Source organism: Aptenodytes forsteri, unplaced genomic scaffold, assembly GCF_000699145.1.
Source record: "Aptenodytes forsteri isolate BGI_AS27 unplaced genomic scaffold, ASM69914v1 Scaffold888, whole genome shotgun sequence".
NCBI lineage: Eukaryota > Metazoa > Chordata > Aves > Sphenisciformes > Spheniscidae > Aptenodytes > Aptenodytes forsteri.
Window position 1 is genome coordinate 280,065 of NW_008796057.1, and position 19,819 is coordinate 299,883.

The 19,819-nt window shown below is 52.7% G+C and overlaps 1 protein-coding gene across 2 annotated transcripts in view; it reads right to left on the minus strand.

Annotated features, from left to right (window-relative positions):
• Nucleotides 1-463: 463 nt before the first annotated feature.
• Nucleotides 464-19,819, minus strand: part of F8 (coagulation factor VIII) — a 29,052-nt gene continuing 9,696 nt past the window's right edge. Inside the window, exons 7-26 of one of the 2 annotated variants that reach the window (XM_009286305.2) lie at nucleotides 18,655-18,876; nucleotides 18,141-18,375; nucleotides 16,881-17,055; nucleotides 15,789-15,882; nucleotides 14,044-14,255; nucleotides 13,590-13,740; nucleotides 13,233-13,442; nucleotides 9,158-11,924; nucleotides 8,678-8,846; nucleotides 7,406-7,612; nucleotides 6,588-6,816; nucleotides 6,315-6,497; nucleotides 5,989-6,105; nucleotides 4,664-4,735; nucleotides 4,247-4,332; nucleotides 3,596-3,751; nucleotides 2,630-2,774; nucleotides 1,594-1,742; nucleotides 1,129-1,305; nucleotides 464-891 (exon numbers count right to left, since the gene is read on the minus strand). In XM_009286305.2, the coding sequence (XP_009284580.1) occupies nucleotides 736-891; nucleotides 1,129-1,305; nucleotides 1,594-1,742; nucleotides 2,630-2,774; nucleotides 3,596-3,751; nucleotides 4,247-4,332; nucleotides 4,664-4,735; nucleotides 5,989-6,105; nucleotides 6,315-6,497; nucleotides 6,588-6,816; nucleotides 7,406-7,612; nucleotides 8,678-8,846; nucleotides 9,158-11,924; nucleotides 13,233-13,442; nucleotides 13,590-13,740; nucleotides 14,044-14,255; nucleotides 15,789-15,882; nucleotides 16,881-17,055; nucleotides 18,141-18,375; nucleotides 18,655-18,876 (5,912 nt within the window). In that variant the 3' untranslated portion in view covers nucleotides 464-735. Of the gene's footprint in view, nucleotides 892-1,128; nucleotides 1,333-1,593; nucleotides 1,743-2,629; nucleotides 2,775-3,595; nucleotides 3,752-4,246; nucleotides 4,333-4,663; nucleotides 4,736-5,988; nucleotides 6,106-6,314; nucleotides 6,498-6,587; nucleotides 6,817-7,405; nucleotides 7,613-8,677; nucleotides 8,847-9,157; nucleotides 11,925-13,232; nucleotides 13,443-13,589; nucleotides 13,741-14,043; nucleotides 14,256-15,788; nucleotides 15,883-16,880; nucleotides 17,056-18,140; nucleotides 18,376-18,654; nucleotides 18,877-19,819 lie in introns of those variants that run through there. The other variant, XM_009286306.2, reaches the window with a different exon arrangement.

The window sequence follows — 19,819 nt, forward strand, 5'->3', positions numbered from 1 at the left end:
ACATACGGTGTGCAAGCTAGGAGGAGCTATCCCCCTTGCACCCGGCGCCATAATAAACATACCTGCTTTATAACTCTTTTGAGTTGTGAAGTTTGATTCCGCACGTCACACTTTCAGTAAAGAAATTTTTCCTCATGTCCAAATGCAGGAGCATTATGGGAAGGAGATGAAGGGAAGTGGAGGGCCAAAGCCCAGTGCTGAGTCAGATTGAGCAAGCACTGCCTCCCTCAAGCCACCAATCCCCACCAATTGTGAAATGGATGCTGGGGCCTGGAGCAGGGCCTCGTCCCCCAGCCCTTATCTTTGCTGCTTCCTCCTCCTCCAGGACTGTGCCCGGGTAGCAGGAGCTTGTGCAAAACAAAGCTGAGAAGCTCTGGGGCTAATTAATTACTAGCTGCTGGTAATGCTGACTGAACCCCTGGGGAGTCCAAGGCTGGAGCAGAGGAGAAAGTGCAGAGAGATACTGGAAAATTACTGTTTAATTCTTCAGCATTACACTGGAAAATTACTGTTTAATTCTTCAGCATTATGTCTGACTATATGGCATCTGGTAGATGAGGGAAAGGAAGAGGCTGATAACGAGCCAGCCACCATGACAGCTCTGCAGGCCTTCTCCTCCCCGGCAGCAGGGGTGGCCAGGGCCCTGGAGGGCTGGCTCCGGCCCTGGTGAGAGTTCAGTGTCCGGCTGGATGCGGGTCCTTGGACCGGTGCTGCCTATGCCTGGCCCCGCAGCCGTCAGTACTCCTGCTGAGTGTCACAGCCGAGGAACTCTATTCGCAGGGCAATGTGGTTGTGCCACTGGCGGGGGTGTATCCTCACATAGTGGGCAAAGAGGGGGGGCTCCAGGGTGTTCATCACTGTGCTGGTGTGGTCTTGGTTTGCCTTGAAAATCTGGAGAGGAGAGAGAAATCAGGGGTGCGCTCTCCTCTGCTGGTACAGTGAGCCCATGACTTGAGGACACCATCAACCTAGACAAGCACCACTTGGGAACACTTTAGGGAGGAAAAAGCACAGCCCAGCTCACTGCTCTTGCAAAAAATCCTGTGAGCATGTTTGCTGCCAAGGACTGTGCTTGCTGCCCCGGGGGTGGCCATGGGCTGCCTCTGGCCGTGGAACAGCTCTGCCTACCTTCTCCTTGCCATCCTGCAGGACCGGGCTCCAGTGCACGCCGTTCTGGCTGCTGGAGACAGCAAACTCCTTCACAAACATGTGGGTGAAGACAGCTTTGGCACCTTGGGTTATGATTGCAGTCACCTTCTTGGTTACTTCAAAGTCCACCTGCAACCACTCGCTGGGGCTGTTGCTCTGGGGAAGGACAGACTGCCTTCAATCCTTCAGCAGCAATGAGAAAGACATGTTTGTTGCAGCTGAAGCCAAGCTAGTCCTGGGCTTCAGCTGCCCTACCAGGCATCTGGTTGGAGCTGCTGGGTGTTAAATCAGTGCGGCAACTCTCCTGCCTGTGTGCAGGCAGCTTGCACAGTGCACATGGCTGTACACACTCCCCACGCAGCCCTGGCTAGGAGAGGTTGCAAGCACCCAGCCTGCCTGCTGGGATCCCAGCTGCCTGCCTGGGGATCTGCTTGCATGGGCTACCTTTGGCCTCCATGCGTTGGTCCTTCCCTGCAGGTTCAGGCGAGCCTGGGAGGGTGACCAGCTGGAGAAGACATTGGTGCTGTAGGAGGATGCGGAGATGCGCTGGTCAGGGATCCCTCTGTTCTCCATTCCTAGGGGCATGGAGCAGCCTGGAAGAGAGGAGTAATGCTTGTCAGAGGGGGGAACAGACCCATCACGGAGATGCCTTCTGGCTGCTCACTGCTCCAGCTGCCCTCCATGCACTTTCCCAGGTTACAGTTTCTCCTGTGCCTTGCTGCAGTGTCATGGTCCCTGCACTGCTCAGGGCCCCTGTGTGCAGCATGGCTCTGGCTGGGGAGTGCCAAACTACACCTGCCACTAGTCCTACTATCTTTTCTCCCTGGAGATTTTATCTAGGAGTAATGTGAAGAATTTGTGCATCTGCCAGGACATAAGGACAACCTGTCTCCAGGGGAAGGACAAGAATACCTGGCAGGGAGATACTCTGCACACAATGTGATCAAGTGTGCATGTGCACAGCTGCCTCAAAGCCAGCTGGCACAGTTGTGGCATGGGGCAACAGCACAGCCGCTGCTGCTTGTAGCTGCTGGAGAGTACGCCCTGCTGGTGTGTGAAGCTAAAGAAAGGATCCCGGAGCACCGCTGCCCCGGGTCACACTGTGGGCCAGAGCAGTCTCGCCTTGGAGTGGCAAAACCAGAGGAAAAGCCAATAGCATCTGTCTCTGCTTGTTTCCTGCTCCCCCAGACTGAGGCAGCAGCTCCCCAGCTATCAGCTTAGCTGATGCTGGAGGTTTCTGGTGGTTCAGGGAAAAGCCGTGGTGAGAGCTGGCCTCATGTTCTCCCTCTGGTATTGCTATCTCTAAGACCATAATGAGATTTTTCCAGCTTTGTTCTCCCAACATCTCAATGCCACCTCCAGCCTCCTCCTTCCCCCTCCACAACTGCCTGGGGAGTCCTGAAACACGTGGAGCTGGTACTCAGCGTCCCACTGGATCAGGCCCCAGCTTTGGTGCTTGGTATCCGGAGGTGGGACATACTGTTCAGGTCACAGCCAATGAGCTCCATGCGCAGCGTGGTCCGGATGCTGTAGTGAGTGGGGTTAATGCGGATGTACCGGGCTATGATCGGAGGGTTGAAGCGATTTTCTTTCACTCCGGTTGCATCCACATTTGCAAAGAACAGCTGCAGGGAAAGGGAGAAAAAGGATTGTTGTACCAGTGGAAAGAGAGCTAGACAGGACAAGGATTAGTGGGGAGAAGAACAATTCTGTCTGGCATTTCTGTATCTTATCACCATCCTTACAAGAGAAAGGCAGCTCAGGGAAATGATTTGAGATGTGATTCAGACCAAAGAAGTGTGAATGGGCCAAATCAGGGTGAACCACTGAGAAACAGGAGGAGGAGAAACTTAGGGTCCGTGCAAATGAACATGTTTTCATATTTTCACCAAACAGAGGGGAGAGAAAGAAAAAAAAAAAAAGTCAGTCCTGGGACTTTTGAACCTGGGAAAAGTTTTGGCCACAGCTGATGTACATGATGGAGGCTTTTCTGGATACTTTTCTTCTTCTGCTGGAATGATCAGCTTAGGCATATTTAGGTTGTGTTTTTTTCTAATGAGTAGAGATCCCCCAAATCATCTGCATCTGCACAATGTTTTTAGAAAGCCAAATTTGCCTTTGAGGTCAAAAAAGATATTCAGGCAAAATCTTATGCCTAGCTCTAAGTAACATGCAACATAATGTTAAGCAGTGGATCTCACAGCCACCTGGGATTGTGGAAAGAAACAGCTCAGTCAATTTAAAATGAGACAGATGGACACAGACAGCAAGTCCCTTGCAGATCTGTGATTCAGTCATCCTGGCAGTGAATGCTCACTGTTCCTGCCCTAATCAAATATCTCAGGGGCTCAGGAGATCTCTGCCTTGTGTACAGAGCTCCCTAGCCTCATCACCTCAAGAGACCCCATTCTGGGAAGACACTCTCCTCAAGACCCATTTGCCTTACCATCTGGGTGCTGGTGGCATTCCCCTTGTATTTCCTCCACCTTTGCCCATCAAGGCTGTAGAAGACAACAAACTGGGAGATGTAAAGGCTGGAGAACTTTTGTCGGGCCCCTTGGGTTTTTATGCCGTGAATAATCATGAGATGCAAAAGGTCCACCTGAGAACAAAAGTCAGGGATTCATTTCTGACGGAAAACCCAAGCCATGTTCAGGCAATGCACTGTAAACCCATGGAACTCGCTTCCTCATGACATAACTGAGCACAGGTTATGAAACTAGTTAAAATAGTCATTCATAAGGACACAAGTCAGCCAACAGCTGGGAGAGAGCAGGGGAGAGCTGTTTGGAGAGGTGAGCTGTTCTCACTTCGTCTTAGGGGGATTTTTGCACAATCCGATGCTGCAGCCGGACCATCAAGTGATTCCTCTGCTGCACTGAGGATCGATCTGGGGGTCAGGCCAGCAGCAACCATGGCCAGACGAACTGCCATTAGGATCTCAGAGCTCCCCTCCCAGAGGGGAAGCAGGGGAAATAGCAGCACTTAGCTGGGGAGACACTGGCCATCCGTGTGGGTGCTTCTGCACAGTGCATCAGCCATGAGCATGCCCTTGCGATGCCCCCAGCGGTGCCTCCAACCACAGGGCCGCTCTTACCTGGATCCAGGTGTTGCTACGGTCAGTGCTCCAAGCATTGATGGAGCCGGTGTTATCCAGCCTGGCCAGGTAAGGAGCCCACTGCCCTGCGAGGAGAGCACACAGATATGAGGGTGCTGCTGGCCCCTGGCACTGCCCAGCCTGAGGTGGTGAGAAGTCCATCCGCAGGACAGGGCCTGAGGATCACCCTAGGGCTTAGTAGCCATGTACAGGGTGGCAGAGCACTGACACGATGGGCCAGATATGTGGGAAGGCACCTCCAGGTCCTGAGTGGGACGCTGACATGGGCATGGATGGAGGAAGGACTCTGCCGGGGACTCGGTGTAGCAGAGCCTTGGGCAGGCAAGCATATGAGTTGTGTTGGCTGAAGCTGCCCCAACCTCACCTGCCTTCCTTGCAGCAACAACCCCTACTCACCATACTGCCCCGACGCTGTGATCTGAGAGTCTGCAATGTGACCCGAGGCCAGGCCGAGGGTGTTTCGGCAGTCTGCAGCCAAACAGGGAAAAGGAGGGCGAAAACCAGGGAGAGTTGATTAGATAACAAGGCTTTTGAAGGAAAAGCCTAGGCTGGGTAGCAGCCTCCAGGCTCAGGGAGGTTGTCTCAAGCCTCCAGGAGCCCCCAGGTTTGTTTGTCTCACACCAAACAGTGCGTTTCAGATGCCTCCACATCCATCCCTGAATTTTAGGGGTGCTCGAAGTTCTTGTTCCCGACCCCGATGTCAGCAGCAGAGAGTTCCTAGCATCAGCCACAGCAGCCTTTTGCCAAACTCCTGTCCCTGAGTCCCCAACCTCTCATTCCCATGTCCTGATCTCCCAGCAATGCTGACAAGTGTCTCTTCCTTATACCCGTGTCTTGCACCTGGGCCTTTTTGTTGCTAGGCAGCATCTTTTAAAAACAAATATCACATTGCTAAAGGAAAGTCTGCCTGACACCCCTGTCTCTCTGTGTCTCTTTTCTGGTCTGCTGAGCACAGGGCTGTTTATCTCTTATAATAACCATTATTATTAGCAACTTGTCACATCTTGGCATCTCTGCTGCATGGCAAATGCTTCTGGGGAAAATGCAAATTTGAAATCTTAAGCAGATTTTTAACTTATGGAAACATTTTCTGGCTGACATTGAATACTCCTTTAGGAAGAGGAGAGAGACTGTCACTGTGTGATAAAATACTAGTCTCACAAACCATTGCCCCCAGTGCTTACTTATGGTGAGGTAGAAACGTGTTGTTCTGGGGTGAATGGAGTCAGAGGTTTCCTGTGGATTTTGCAGTTGCTCTTGGGGCTGTTTCTATCAGAGCCTGCCTCTGGCAGGCTGCCTCGTGCCATCACTCCATGCCTCAGTTTACCTCTTGATATGTGGTTAGGCAGCTGGGCACTGTGCCTTCCTGACAGTGTGGGCAGGCACCAGCATGTGCATGCAGATGCTGGGATAAGTGCATTTTACAGGAGGTCCAGGGACCCTCAATTTTGGAAAACAAGAGCTCTGGGAGCAAATATTTGCAGGCAAATGAAGCTGGTCTCCCAGCCTTCACCCCAACCGTGTCCCTGACTGTGTGCTCTCTGCTGGGCTGTGTAGGGTGGCAAGTGCTGAAGTTTTGACTTTCTTTCAGAGTGAAAACCCCAAGGACCCCACTTGGGCCACCCCAGGGGAAATGCTGAGAGCCCAGGGGAGGGAGCTTAAAAACATGCTGCCTGTGGCCAAGGCAGCAAGTGGGCCAGGGCACAAAGAGGATCACTCACTCAGGTTGTACACAAGGAAGAGAGCAGTCATCCCGGCTTGCTGGTGCTCTCCCACTTTGCACTCTACCCGCCAGATCCCAGCATGTGAGGGCCACATCTCCACCGTCCCGAAGACACCTGGCCAGGAATGGAGAGCAGAACAGAGGGGAGTTACTGGCTGTAATGGGATGCCACAGTGCCAAGTGCTGTGCAAACACAGAGCCAGATTCTTCCAGATCCATTCCCCCCCCACCTTGCTATTCCCCTGCAGGCTTGGCACTTCCTAACGGGCATGGACATGAAGCCCCGGCAGCCGGGGTGTGCACAGTGCCCGTGCTGCATCTCACCGGGATAAAGGTTGTAGACGCCCATGCGATACTCCTGGCTAGTCCTGACACTGAACAGCTGCCCGTGAAAGTGGATGGAATGGATATCCTTAGTGCTGCCCATGTTCAGGAGGTGCCATCGGACCCGTTGCTGCTGAGCCATCACCAGTCCGGGCAGTGTGTCACTCATGTAACCGTTGACAGCTGGGAAAGGCAGCAGTCAGGAGCAGCTCAAGGCTCCAGGCTTTTTCCATCCCAATGTGGGATGGAAAGGGCAAGGGCAAGGGTCCTCACCGTGGAAGGAATGGTTTCTCTTAAAGTCAGGGTTGTCCTGCTGGATGCGGCAGGGAGGGCGGCAGTTCCTCTCCATGTTCTCCAGGAAGTACCAGCTTTTGGTCTCATCAAAGATGGTGAAGAGCAGGGAGAACTCCTGCACAGCCAACTGCCGCCTGAAAATGAAGCTCAGCACCCCACGGCGGCAGATGATCAGTGGCCCAATGAGGCCCGAGTGCAGGTCCTTCTCCTGCCGGGGAGCCAGGAAAGAAGGGTTTGCCTTGGAGGGGGAGGCAGCGCTGACGCCCGCAAGCAGCACAGCGGCAAGGAAAGCGGTGGCCCTGTCTGCATCCCTGGCCTGGCTCCCACTCGTGCACAGGGCATGGCACGTGCAGGGTGGGAAGGACATGCTGGGTGCACTGGGGGATCCCCACTCTGCCCCTAGCTAAGAAAAGCTGTGCGGCAAGTGTTTGCACATACTTTCAAGAGAAGTGGTGTCTGTCTGTCCAACCGTCCAATAGTCCCTATCCCACTAACATTGGAACACATGAACCAAATTCAGCCAGGTTTGGCAGAGGGGTAGGAGACTGCAGAATGCTAGTTCCCTACAAGTCTCATAAGCTGGTACAACTGGGGAAAAGGGAAAAAACCCAATTAAGAGAAGGGAAGAGAAAGCACCAGCATGCATTCATCACTGTATTAGACACCTGAGAATCTACACAGCCACAGGCTGCTTTCAGCACAGTACCATAGGAAAAGCCTTGACTTCACAGCCAGGACCCAGGTGTGCTGCCCATCTCTCCTTTCTGGGATGCCCCATAGAGCAGGCTCCCACCTACCAGGTCCATGTTGGAGAAGTAAGCCCAGGCCTTGCAGTCGAACTCCTGTGTGGTGGGTGCCATCTGGGGCAGGACTTTCCAGGAGTACTTCCTGAGCTCGCCGGGCTGCACCACCTCTCCACCCTGCATTGCGCCCTGCGTCTCCTCGTAGGCTTGCAGCGTGGAGTGGAAGGAGAAGGGCCGCGAGGCCAGGTTCTTGAATGTAACCTGTACCAGAGGGAAGGCAAAGGGGCTAGGTGCAGCACTGAGAGTGCCCTGGACCCTGGGGTTGGATCCAGCCAGCTGGTGGGAAGGAGGCAGCCATGTCTCCGGTGCCCAGACCTCCAGCTGGGCCCCATGCAGTGGCCAACCCCTGCTGAACCACAAGCTGTGGCTGTGCAGTGTGATCCCCAACAGAAAGCACATCCCAGTCACATCAGCAGAATGAGTTCCTCTCCCTGCTCAATGGGAGCAAGGTCAGCTACACTACTGTCTCTGGAGCCCAAAGCTGAATCCATCCTCGTGAAGATTTCAGTGAAAACTGGGCAACTTCTCCAGGCATACAAGTCCTGAGGCTGGTGAAGAGCCTTTCACCTCTTCCTTAGGTGGGTGCTGAAGGACCTTTGGTGGTAAGGGAAGCCTGAGCCTGCCCCCACATAGAGCACCCAAAGAAGCTGTACTGAACCCTGCTTAGCTCATTACCCTTTTTACAATCCCTTCACCCAAAAGGCTCCCCATGGAGCCGAGAAGCTGCTCGGGCTGTGCTGTTACAGGGGTTGGGTCTGTCTCAGGTCCAGGGCTTGCATCTGAACACTCTGAGGTTCCTGCTGGCCCATTTCTCCAGCCACTGACCCCCCCCCAAGCCCTCAAGGTGAACGCATGGGCATCGTAGAGCCTGCAGGCCCACGGCACTCCCTCTGGCGGAGCACAGCCGCCGTAAGGGAAGCCTGAGCCTGCCCCCACATAGAGCACCCAAAGAAGCTGTACTGAACCCTGCTTAGCTCATTACCCTTTTTACAATCCCTTCACCCAAAAGGCTCCCCATGGAGCCGAGAAGCTGCTCGGGCTGTGCTGTTACAGGGGTTGGGTCTGTCTCAGGTCCAGGGCTTGCATCTGAACACTCTGAGGTTCCTGCTGGCCCATTTCTCCAGCCACTGACCCCCCCCCAAGCCCTTAAGGTGAACGCATGGGCATCGTAGAGCCTGCAGGCCCACCTCAGCACTCCCTCTGGCTGAGCACAGCCAGCAATGGGGGGATTTCAGGTTTTATAGGAAATGGGAACTTTCAATTCACCATGATGACATCTTCAACTTCTGCCCTGATGTATGGCCCGAGGATGCCCAAGTGCTCGTCCAGCTCTCCCCGCAGCAGTGGCTGCGTGAAGGAATCATCCACGTACTCTCGGAAAACCACCTTGCGGTACTGCCGGAAAGGCTTCCTCCTGCCGCTCCAGGGGTCCCTGCTGGGGTGAGGGCAGTTAAGCAAATCAGGTGATACTGTCCCATAGGGAGGGCAGCCATGGCAGGGCTGTAGCAGGGCAGGGGTGATGCAGAGCCTGGAGCATTCCTGACCCACTTGCAAGGAAGCTCAAGGTTGCTGGAGTTACAAAACTCTCCAGGTGGAGGGGAGGCGCTGGGAGCATCCTCCCCCTGGGCTGCTTGGCTGGGTTGTACAGTCATAGACCTGTGATCCTGCCAGCCAGGACATGCCAACCCACACATCAAGCCATGCCACGCAGTGCAGGAGGAATACATGAGGGACAGTCACACTTACATGGCTTTTAGGAAGTGCTGGGGTCTCTGGTTCCCGTATTCCCACATCACCTCCACTGCTGCAATGAAGTACTGCCGTACCTCCCCCTGGAAGGAGCGTGGGTCATGCTCCTCTTCCCCGTAGATGTCGAAATCCTCCATGGTCTGCTCTGTGTTACCATACTCGTCGTAGTCTGGCTTGTCAGCCTTTGGCGTTGAGGGGCTGGAATGGGTCCTGTTGTTCAGAGCTGGTCTCTCCCTATGTCCTGGGGCATGGTTCCTCTTCCCAGCTGTGCTGTTGCTTTCCCCATACTCCTTGGGCTCTCCTGGGCCCTGGCCCTCTCTCTTCCTGGTTTCTCTGAGGACATCTTCCCCACCAAGCACCTGCCATCTATCCGGACTGGCTTGCATATATTTGGCTGTGTTTTTGCTAGTGCTGTGGTTGCTAGCGGGGCTGCTTGGAGACAGGGAATAGTTCTCTTTGGAGGATGGTTTCATAGGGATTTCTTCTGGGCTTTGCCCAGACATGCTCTCAGGCATGTAGTCCTCTGTGGCATTGACCTTAAGATGCTGAGACTGAGGACTGAACTGACCCAACTGCTCCACAGAATTTGTCTCCTCCTCCATCTGGCTTCTTCCCTGAGCTTGCTTGCTCCCGGGAGCACCCCAGACAGCACCTCTGCCAGGCTGCAGCTCGGCCAAAGCTGGGCTCCGCAAGCCCCCAGCGTGTCCTGCTGCCCCCAGGGAGACCAGGTCCCAGTTTGAGGCCGGGTCTGCAGCCACAGCAGCAGCCTGCATTTCTGAGCTACTTGCTGCCATTGCCTTCTCGCTCCCCAGTGCTCTCCGTGTGGCAAAGGAGCGTCCACTGCGCTGGGCCCCTTCACTGCTCTTCTGTACACCCCTATCTGTGCTCGGCCTCCCCTCAGGATGCATCTCATCTGCACTATCTGCAAGCAGAGCCTGTGGAGCATTCCTGCCCAGCTGTAGTCTCCCCTCCACCACATTTGATTTTTCTTCCAGGCTTTGCTGGGCCACCATCACCTCAGGCAAAGTATCGCTTGATGTCAGGGGCCTCTTTTTGAAGCGAGCACTGCAAAAAGGGGAATAAGGTCCACACACCTTTGGGGCTTTCTTATTCACTGCTGTCTCAGGGGTCTGGCTGGCCAGATCCTGCTCTGCTCTGTTACCCTGAGAGAGGGGCTCCCTGCTGCCAGGCCAGCTGGTGTTGGGAAGACCCAGGCCATGCATCAAGCCTCTGCTCTCCGGTGACCTGGCTTGTCGAGGCCTCCAGCTGGGGCCACTCACACTTGGAGCTGGAGCTCTGTGTCTCAGAAACTGCTCAGGGCTGTTTAAGAAAGCATTTGGGAACTGCCTTGTGTCATTGGCTACAACATTTGATTCAGGAAAGGCAAGACTGTCCATCTCTGGCAATTCCTTAGTGGCTGTAGCATCCTGAAATACTGCTTCCAAGATTAATTCATCCCTCTCTTCCATCATTATATAGCTGGAAGGTTCAAGGTCATTGGTGTGTGCAAAGGTGGTTTCTAGAAGGCTTGTGCCTTTGGCAAGTTCACTGGCTTCTTGTTCTGTGCCGCTTTTTGCAGGCAAGAAGTTACTCTCATCTGTGAGGATTTGCTCTTGTGCAAGTTTGCTGGGTCCCAGGTCTGAGAAAGAAACATTTTTACCTTCAAAAGATTCATAAAAGCCTTGTGAAACGACTTTGTGAGGTCTTTTTTCCAGCCTAACATCTAGCTCATTTGATGAATAATTGCTTTCTCTGGTGTGACTGTGAACGACAGCATGAGAAGTCTTGTTGTCTTCTGTCTCATCTGAAGATGCAGAAGGATTGTCCAGTGTGGAGGAACAGTTATGATCAGTACTTAAAGCTGGTTCTGTATTGATTGTCTCCTTTGACTTGTATAGATTTACGGATATTTTATCAGCCCCTCTTAGCAACGTGTCCTCAGCACCCTGTGAAGACGTGTCTTGAAGTCCCAGATTGCACTCCAGGTCATTCTGGTGAAATGAGCTCCTGTTCTCTTGAAGAGGAGCTTTGCTAGCAGCATAAGCAATTGCGTCCCACAAGCTTGTTGCATCAGTAGTTGTCTTTTGAGGCTCTGCTTCCAGGATCTCTAATGTACCACCAGACATTGTCCTTTTTATTGGCTCCTTCACCTCTGAGATTTTTGTCACCTTCTTTCCTGCCAGAGCATCTTCTGGAGCTGGTGTGGCTTGGTGCAGCCATTGCTGACCTTCTGAGCTCTCAGTACCATGGACCCTTCCAGTGACACTCGCCAAGTGTTCTCCAGGTGAGAGAGCTCCAAACCCTTCATCCTGGCTGATGGTTTTTGACAATTCTTCTTCATCTTCCAAGAAGGATTCATAGGGCACTAGCTCATAGTTTGTCTCTGGCAGAGAAGACATGGTAATATCAGGTGGATGTGGGATTGTTCCTAAAAGTGTTGATGTGCCATCGGAAGGGGGATCAGAAATCCTGCCATTGCTCAGGAGAGCCCCATGGCTGGGTTCTGTCAAGCACAATTTTGGCTTCTCTGTCTCATTTCTGGAAGAGGTGACGTTGTTCAGTTGCTCATTCACACATGGCCTGCGCCATCTCTTTCTTTTAGAGAATCCCCTGGGTTGGAATTCAAAGGCACCCTCTTCCTCCTCGAAATCCACATAATCTTCCCCATCAGGGTATTGCTCATGCTGGCACTGCAAGACTGTGAACTTGGCGTGCATCCCTCGGTCTCTGAAATCAGGATTCAGGCACCCCAGCGTCCAGACGCCTGTCTCAAGAGAGGACAAGAGGACACCATCAGCCCACCACAGTGAGAAATCAGAAGAGCTGCCATCCCCATGCCACTCCTTTGCTAGTGCAACCTATATTTTCAGCCAGCCTCTGGTTCATGGTAGTGATTTCATGTTTTCATAATCCCTAGAGTGTCTTACAGCTGGACTCACAAGACATCAGGGTTGCTGGCAACATCAGAGCCAGTCCTGACAAGCACCATCAGCAGGGCCAGTGTTTCCTGCCAGAGCTTAGTGAGATACACACACCCACGAGGCCCCAACAATAGGTTGGTGAGAACAGTTAAGGCACTGAGAACCCACAGAGCCTCCAGGATTATTGCCAGCAGCAGAGTAATCACCATAATTCACCCCCAAAGACATGCTGGTGCTGTCAAATACACCTCTCTCCCAGACACAGTCGTCACATCTCTCCCACTCAAGGAGAAAGAAATGAAAAGGCTGCCTCTTGCTCACATCCCCAGACAACACGTTTGCTCCCTGCAGCAAGCACCTCTTCTCCAGATGCCAAGAGTGGGTGAGGAGGTGTGTAATAACCAGGCTCTGACGCTGGAAAGAGCTGTCATCTGCTGCTGGCCGAGCTGCTTGCCTGCTTCAGATCAGCAGGCACAAATCAGAGCTCAAACGGATGCAATGTTTGGCTGGGTTTTAGAAAGCCTCCTGGTGTATCTAGAAACCCTGTCAGCTTGGCTCAGGATGCAGCACTCGTGACCATCATATCAGTGTTTACAATCACATGGTAAATTCTGTGTTTCCTCTGTGAGTAAGGAAATGGTTAACAGCACCACTTTTGCAAATGCTAAGGAAAAAATGCTGAGTGGGGGGAAATAAAACCGAACTCTGAAGCAAATCCTTCCTAGGACTTCTCCATAGCTGTGATTTTTGTCCTTGCAAAAGTGTGGAGATAAATGGGATGCCGTGACCAGTGGCTGAACTCACAGCAGGGACAGCACTGCCGCTCCCCTTGACCTCTGAGCTTGGAGCCAAGGGTGGAGACGCAAGGTCCACAGGGCTCATGTTACTGCAGCCAGCTCACTGGCTTGGCAGTATGTGTGACCTTAATGCACCCTATTAATGAAGTAAAATACAGAAATTTAATTTCTTTGATTTAAGCTTTGGAAGGATTTAATCATTGCCTCTCACTTTGCTGTTCTAGCAGGTTGTGCATCCCTTTGCTCGCAGGGCTGCCAAAATGCGATCAGGTACCAGAGACCTGGCTGGAGGTGCTCACTTATCTCTGCTCTGATGCCAAGCCCATGGTTTATAGAATAGCCCATGTTACTAACCTGGCTTTTCCAAACTCATGAAGACTGTTTCTCCAGAAAATGGGAAAAGTGTAAGCACATCCTCAAAGACCATGTTGCGCTTGAATGTGTTTCCAGAGAAGAAGATGGAGAGGAAATCTGTTTGGGCCCCAACACTCAGGACATACCAGTACACAACTTCATGCAGGCAGAGTTTTGGTTGGAGGTTGTCAAACACAAAGCCGTTAATAGCTGGAAGAGAGCAGGGGTGAAACATTTCATCAGGACCTGATTCCCCCATGTCTGCCGAGCTTCTGCATGTTCCCTGCTTGTTCCCTGGGGCAGGGATGAGCCTGTGTCTGCCAGGGCTTTGCAGGGAGCTCCTGGTTGAACACTCACTGTGCATCACGTTAGAAGCATAAAACTGGGGGTCCTGCGTATCCACACGGGCTGCATCAGTGCAGAACCGCCTGATGTTCTCCTCCAGGTACCAGCTGCGGTTCTCATCAAAGACCGAAAACAGCACCAACCTTGTCTTGTCTGACATTATCTGGAAGGCGAAGAGGGAAGCAGTTATTCCTGGTCTGATCAGAGCGCCCCTGGGGCCCTGTGTAGCTGCCACGTCTTAGCCTGGGTGCATGGGGAAGAGTTTACTGCTATTTCACAGGAGTTAGGGTCCAGGTTTGGAGAGAAGGGAGCATGCAAGGGAGGATGGGGAAGGCAGAGGCATTGGGACTGACGGTAGGGTTGATGAGAACAGGACAGACAAATTTGGTTTCACCCAAATATTTCACCCACCGCAGTTATTCCAGCCTTTCAGCCTGGCAGTTGAGGCAAAAAAGGAAGGACCCACCTGATTTCCCCTCTGATCCATGGACTTCTTAAAGCAGATCAGGAGGGGCCCAATCAGGCCTGAGGCCGTATCTCGGACCGGGTCGATGGAGCTGTAGTAGAAACGGGTGAGGCAGCGAGGATCTGCCTGAGTTGGCCCATCCTCAGTGGTGACCCTCCAACTGTAGGTGAATGACTGGCCAGGGGGTATAGGAATGTCCTTCACGTCCTTATCTGGCAACACACAGATCAGTTAAGTCTGGGCTGCTCCTGCAAGGGGTGATCCCACTTTTTAAAAGAGCTCAGAAAGGAGGTTTCTTGACCACACAGGTTGCACAGAAAACTACCCAAACCCATGCCCACCCCGGGATGGCACACTGGCTGCTAGCATGTGCTTGCATGGAAAGCTGATGTGGACAAAAGGAACCCCTGGGACCAGATGAGGATGGAGAGGCATATGCCTGATTTTGAAAGTCCTTGAAACTCCTGCAAACTGGAAAATTTGCCCAGTCTCAGCTGTGTCTGGGCTCTGGGCTGCCTAGAGGAGTTTACAGATGAAGGTACAGAGCTGGGCAGGGCTGAAATGGGTGAAAAACAAAGCAAGGAAAGATACATTTTTAAGCAACTACAGCTAGACCATGAGAAAAGCAAGGAGATCTGGAAGGAACAGAAGGAAAACTGAAATGCAAATAAATCCTCTGAGCATTCAGCAGGATCTTGCACTTAGAAAAAGACTTTTCTCTGCTCCAAGTGCCCAGCTGAGCCACTGTAAAAGCATGGTTTGCAAAGCTCATGTGTCAGTCAGGGTAGGAGTAGCTCTTTTTATTTATAATCCCCTAAAGAGCATCATCCCTGTGGCTCCAGGACCATGACTCGCCCACTTTCAGAGTTGAAACACTGGCAAAGCTGGTGAGCCATGTCTGGCTGGGGGATGTTGACAGAGGGGCAAGGACAGGGCTCCCAGCTCCCTCGTGTGGCTTGGCTCCTTTAGTCCTGCCAGCTGATAGGCTGCTTTGCCCTTTTGACTCTCCTGAAGGAAAACCTTAATTTAGATAGTAACAGGTCACAAAGCTGACCTAGTTCACTGAACTCCTTAGCAGCTGCCGTCCTGGTTCTGCCGCCTCTGCTGCAGCAGAGGAGCTTTTCTCCAGCCTCTGCAATTGCTCCCATCATTATGACGCACCCAAAAGGGCAGAGAGGAGGAGGGGAGAGGGATAGGGCATGATTTTGCCCTGGTGGGACGTGGGATGGCCTTGCACAAGTTGTGATCCTGGGAGCATGCTGGCAGGGGATGAAAACAGGTCTGCGAAAGGGACCTGGTAACTCAACAAGCCTGGAGCAAAAACCGCGAAGCTGTGAGAGGGAGAGTCTGAATCATAATGAACCCCCCACATTAAAGCAGGGCAGGGGGGAGCCCAGGGAATGAGGACTGTAAGCAGACTGGCAAACACAGGCAGGATCACCAGGGTGGTTCCTGCCTCGTCAGGAAGTGGAGGCCTCCAGGATGGACCAAACAACATGGTCCCAGCTCTCTGGTTGACAATGCCCCTTCTTCCAGTCATCATCCAAGCCTTCCTTAAAGACAGGGTTATATGGCACTAAGGGGGACATGAACCAAGAATCATCATAATCTCTGGGATTGCAGGGCTTAGGCACTTGGATGGATGGGTTGGATAAACAGTTTTACCATGGGCTGCAGGAAGCTCTCCTGGCCCAGAAGAATGGCAGTGGCCAAGTGATGCCCCAAATTCTTATGGCCTGCCTTACCTTGAGAGGGCTTCATGGCATGGTATGGCCTTACGCTGGTGAGGCCGTGAGGGTAGATGTTGTATGGTCGGCTTGCCAGGTTCCTGAACACGATCTGAAATGAGGACAGCCCACAGGAACGTTTAATGCTTTCTGAACATTGTGAGGAGCCTCACTCAAGGCTGCCCTCAGTGTCCTCACAGGGAGGGAAATGCTGGGCAGTGGCACTCTGGGATTGACTACCTGCCAGTGTCCAACGGGGGAGAACCCGGATGTATCTGGGACCACAAAGTAGGGGTCAGAATAGAAGAAACGACTGTTTATTTCTCTACCAGTCTACACTGTCCATCTTTCCGGGAGATGCCCATTTTAGGGAGAACGTGAAAATATCAGATTTATTAAAGAGAAAGTTGCTGTCTTTAGTGTCACTTTGCATATGAGACAGAAGAGGACTGTCAGTCCAGGAGGCCTCGGAGGACCAAGACACTAAGTATGCACAGCAGTCAACAGCTTCAAAGTGCTCTCCACTTCTCTGCATGAAGCCCTTCACTTATTTATCTAAATAGCTCTGTTGGGGCTTTGCCACAGGTGTTACCTTCAGCTCCATGCCCACAACTGTGCAGGGAACCCCAGGCAGGGAGCAGAAATGTGAAGCTCCTGGAAATCATCCCATTCCTCCTAGCAGCAAACAAGTCAAGTGGTCAGTAGAGGCACTTGGGGAGACACAAGCGACAGTCCCCAATACTGCATGGAAAGAGCACATAAATGGAGAAGAGTGGAGGATGAGAGGACACTCCTGCCTCAGAAGAAGGTGCTGGATGCCATGTGTCATGGATTAATTCACACGATTCCTAAGACGCCTGCAATGAAGTTAAATCAAGGGGACTGGGCCATATCCTGTGCATCTCTGCCGATCTCACCAAGAGCATTTGGTTTTAGCTTTCAGTAACATCTGCCCTTCTGGTGAATTTTGGACATTACCAAACATGATAGAGCACCTCAAGGACTTATGTCAGACCTTAGCCACAAACCAAGAGCTATTAGTATGAACAGCATCAAGCTTTGAAGTTTCCCCTTCCAGTCCCTCTTTGTGGAAAGCAATCTCTCTCTTACCTTAAACTGATCTCCAACCTCCCCCTTAATGACAGGCCCCAGAATTCCCTTGTCCAGTTGATCTGACACCTTGCGCTTCTTGAAGGTTGCATCCTCGTACTCCACAAACATCACTTTCTTATACTGTGAACCAATCCGCTGAGGGCCAGCCTCCAGGAACAGGCTCGTGATGTTTCTGCAGGCAAGGCAGAGAAAGAACAAATGGCCACATGCGGGATGCTGTCAGAACCAGAGCAAGACCTTCCATCATCCAAGGGCCTACACAGCTGCCCGGGGACTACCAGTGCACAGTGGGGACACCCATCCCTGCAATCACAATATGCATCCTGGGGAATAACGTTTCAAGTGATTCAGTGCTTCTTTAATGGAGAAAGCGTCAACTAGGTAGCACAGTAGCAGCCTTGGGCTGACACTGCCCTGTCTTGGAGGGAACTGGTGACTGTGAGAGCTGAGAGCATGGCAGGTTGTCCTGTGTCAGGGAACGCCCCCAGTATATGGGCATAATGCAACAGAGCAGCTGCCTTGTCTTGATCATGCCAGCTCCTTCCCAGGAGCAAGGCCAGCCCTAAGCTGGAGAGGACATCTCCTCTGGCTTACCCTGAGAGGGACTGCAGGTAGGGATTTCTGCCCTGCTCCAGCGGCCGCTGGCTGGGATCCCCATCTAGGGCAGAACCCGGTGACCCCACTAGCAAGCCAGCCCCAGCCCACACAGCCTGTGTCAGCGGAGTGACGTCAGGACTGGTGACAAGTGTCATCACCATGCAGGGCTGACTAAGGTACTTCTGCTGAGATACTGCACTTGCATCACCTCTCCCTCCAAGAAGTGAGGCAGCAGCAGGGGCTAATTGCCTCTGCCATCTAAAGCAGGTCCTTCCAGACAGGGCAAGGAAACCCACACTCTGGGACTGGGGGCGCATGTCCTGGCTGTGCAGGACCTCCTGGCTAAAGAGTGAGAAGGGTCACCAGGCGTTGCTGCCTGTTCAGAAGGGGCTGACGCCAGAGACCTGGGCGACAGAGACGCAAATGCCCTGGGGACAAATGCCTCTGCAGGGCATTTGGTAAAATGGAGCAAAGCCAGGTCCTGCCTTCCCATGGCCTCCCCAAGACCATCCTTGTCCTGCATCCATACTGTTAGCGTCAATTAGGAAGAACAAAACTGTCCAGGTTGGGCACAAAGAAAATAAATTTCTGGGGAAAAGGGGAAGAGCTGGCAGGGCTGCCTCAAGGAGCAGCCTCATGGGCACACACACCCACTCTCACCTATCCAGAGACACGGGCTTCACAGGGGCATAGTCCCAGTCCATTTCCTCAGCCGCAATGTAGTGAGTCCAGGTCACAGGTTTCTCTTTGGCAAAAGAGCGCACTTGGATAGCATGATAAGTTTCCTCATCTTCTTCAGGGTAATCCATGTCCTCTGGCTCATCTGACAGCTTCCCCATCTTCATCAGGCGCTCCTCCAGGCACTCTTCCACCTTCACAATGGCCTCCATGCCAGCTGGGTTCAGACAAGACGGGCAGAAAAGGTCACACTGACATGCCAGCACAGGTGCGCACTCCCCCAGGCTCTGCTTAGGAAATGTCCTCTCCACTACTGTCCCCATCAAATGGGCCATCACATGAGTCAACCTATGCCATCCTGGTCACGGGCCAGATTGCACGTGGATGTAACACTATGGAACAGGAAGGGCCTTGGAGCTGCAGCACTGCATAGAACCCTGAGCCCGGGCCATCCCCTGAACTTCTTTTCCCCTGAGCTCTTGCAGAATAAGGTTACCTTGCTGATGGGACAGTATCTGGCAGAACAGCCGAAACCAGCCAGCTGTTCCTGGCATGGTCTGGGCTGTGAGATACGTGGCAGGGGAGATTTCTAGGCTGCTGAGACGGTGGCTTCTCACCAGGAACGTGTGGGCTTCGAAGAAGACGGAGTGGACTTCTGGCCCAGTGCCCAATCCAATCACGTGCCATTGGACCTGCTTCTTGAGGCAGAGTGTGAGACCTGCCAGGAGAGAAGGAAAGCACCCAGGAGTCAGCACTATGTCCATCCCTTGTCCCCACTCTTGGTGTCACGGACTCAGAGCCTGACACGGGCTGAGTAGAGTCCCCTGCCCTGCAAGGTGGTGGCTTCAAGCTGGAGAAGTCGCCTGTGAATGTGGACTGTCTGAGCAAAACAGAAGTGCAGGCCACATCATCCCCCTGAGAAAATGAGACTAGATTTACAGAGTGGGAAACTTTGGCAAGGGCTTTGGGAGGTGTGCTGATGGGAGCTCACAGCAGGATGCAGTGGCAAAAGAGGTAGATCTTATGTTGCCAGTAGAGGTAGACCCTTATGTTGCCAGTCCAGATCCACCTGAGCCACTTCAATCTTAGCAGCCTGATCCACCTGCTGATTGTTTTGATGTTCTTCAGTAGCCCAACTCTTAGGTATGTAAGTATCTATGTGACGGACTTGTACAACCAGGTTCTCTACCCGGGCAGCAATATCTTGCCACAATGCAGCAGCCCAGATGGGTTTGCCTCTGCGCTGCCAATTGCTCTGCTTCCATTGCTGCAACCACCCCTACAGGGCATTTGCCACCATCCATGAGTCAGTATAGAGACAGAGCACTGGCCACTTTTCTCGGTCAGCAATGTCTAAAGCCAGCTGGATGGCCCTTCCTTCTGCAAATTGGCTCGATTCACCTTCTCCTTCAGCAGTCTCTATAACTTGTCGCATAGGACTCCATACAGCAGCTTTCCACCTCCGATGCTTTCCCACAAGACAACAGGACCCATCAGTGAACAGGGCATATTGCTTCTCATTTTCTGGTAGTTCATTATACACTGGGGCCTCTTCAGCACGCGTCACCTCCTCCTCTGGCGATATTCCAAAATCTTTGCCCTCTGGCCAATCCATGATCACTTCCAGGATTCCTGGGCGACTGGGGTTTCCTATTCAAGCC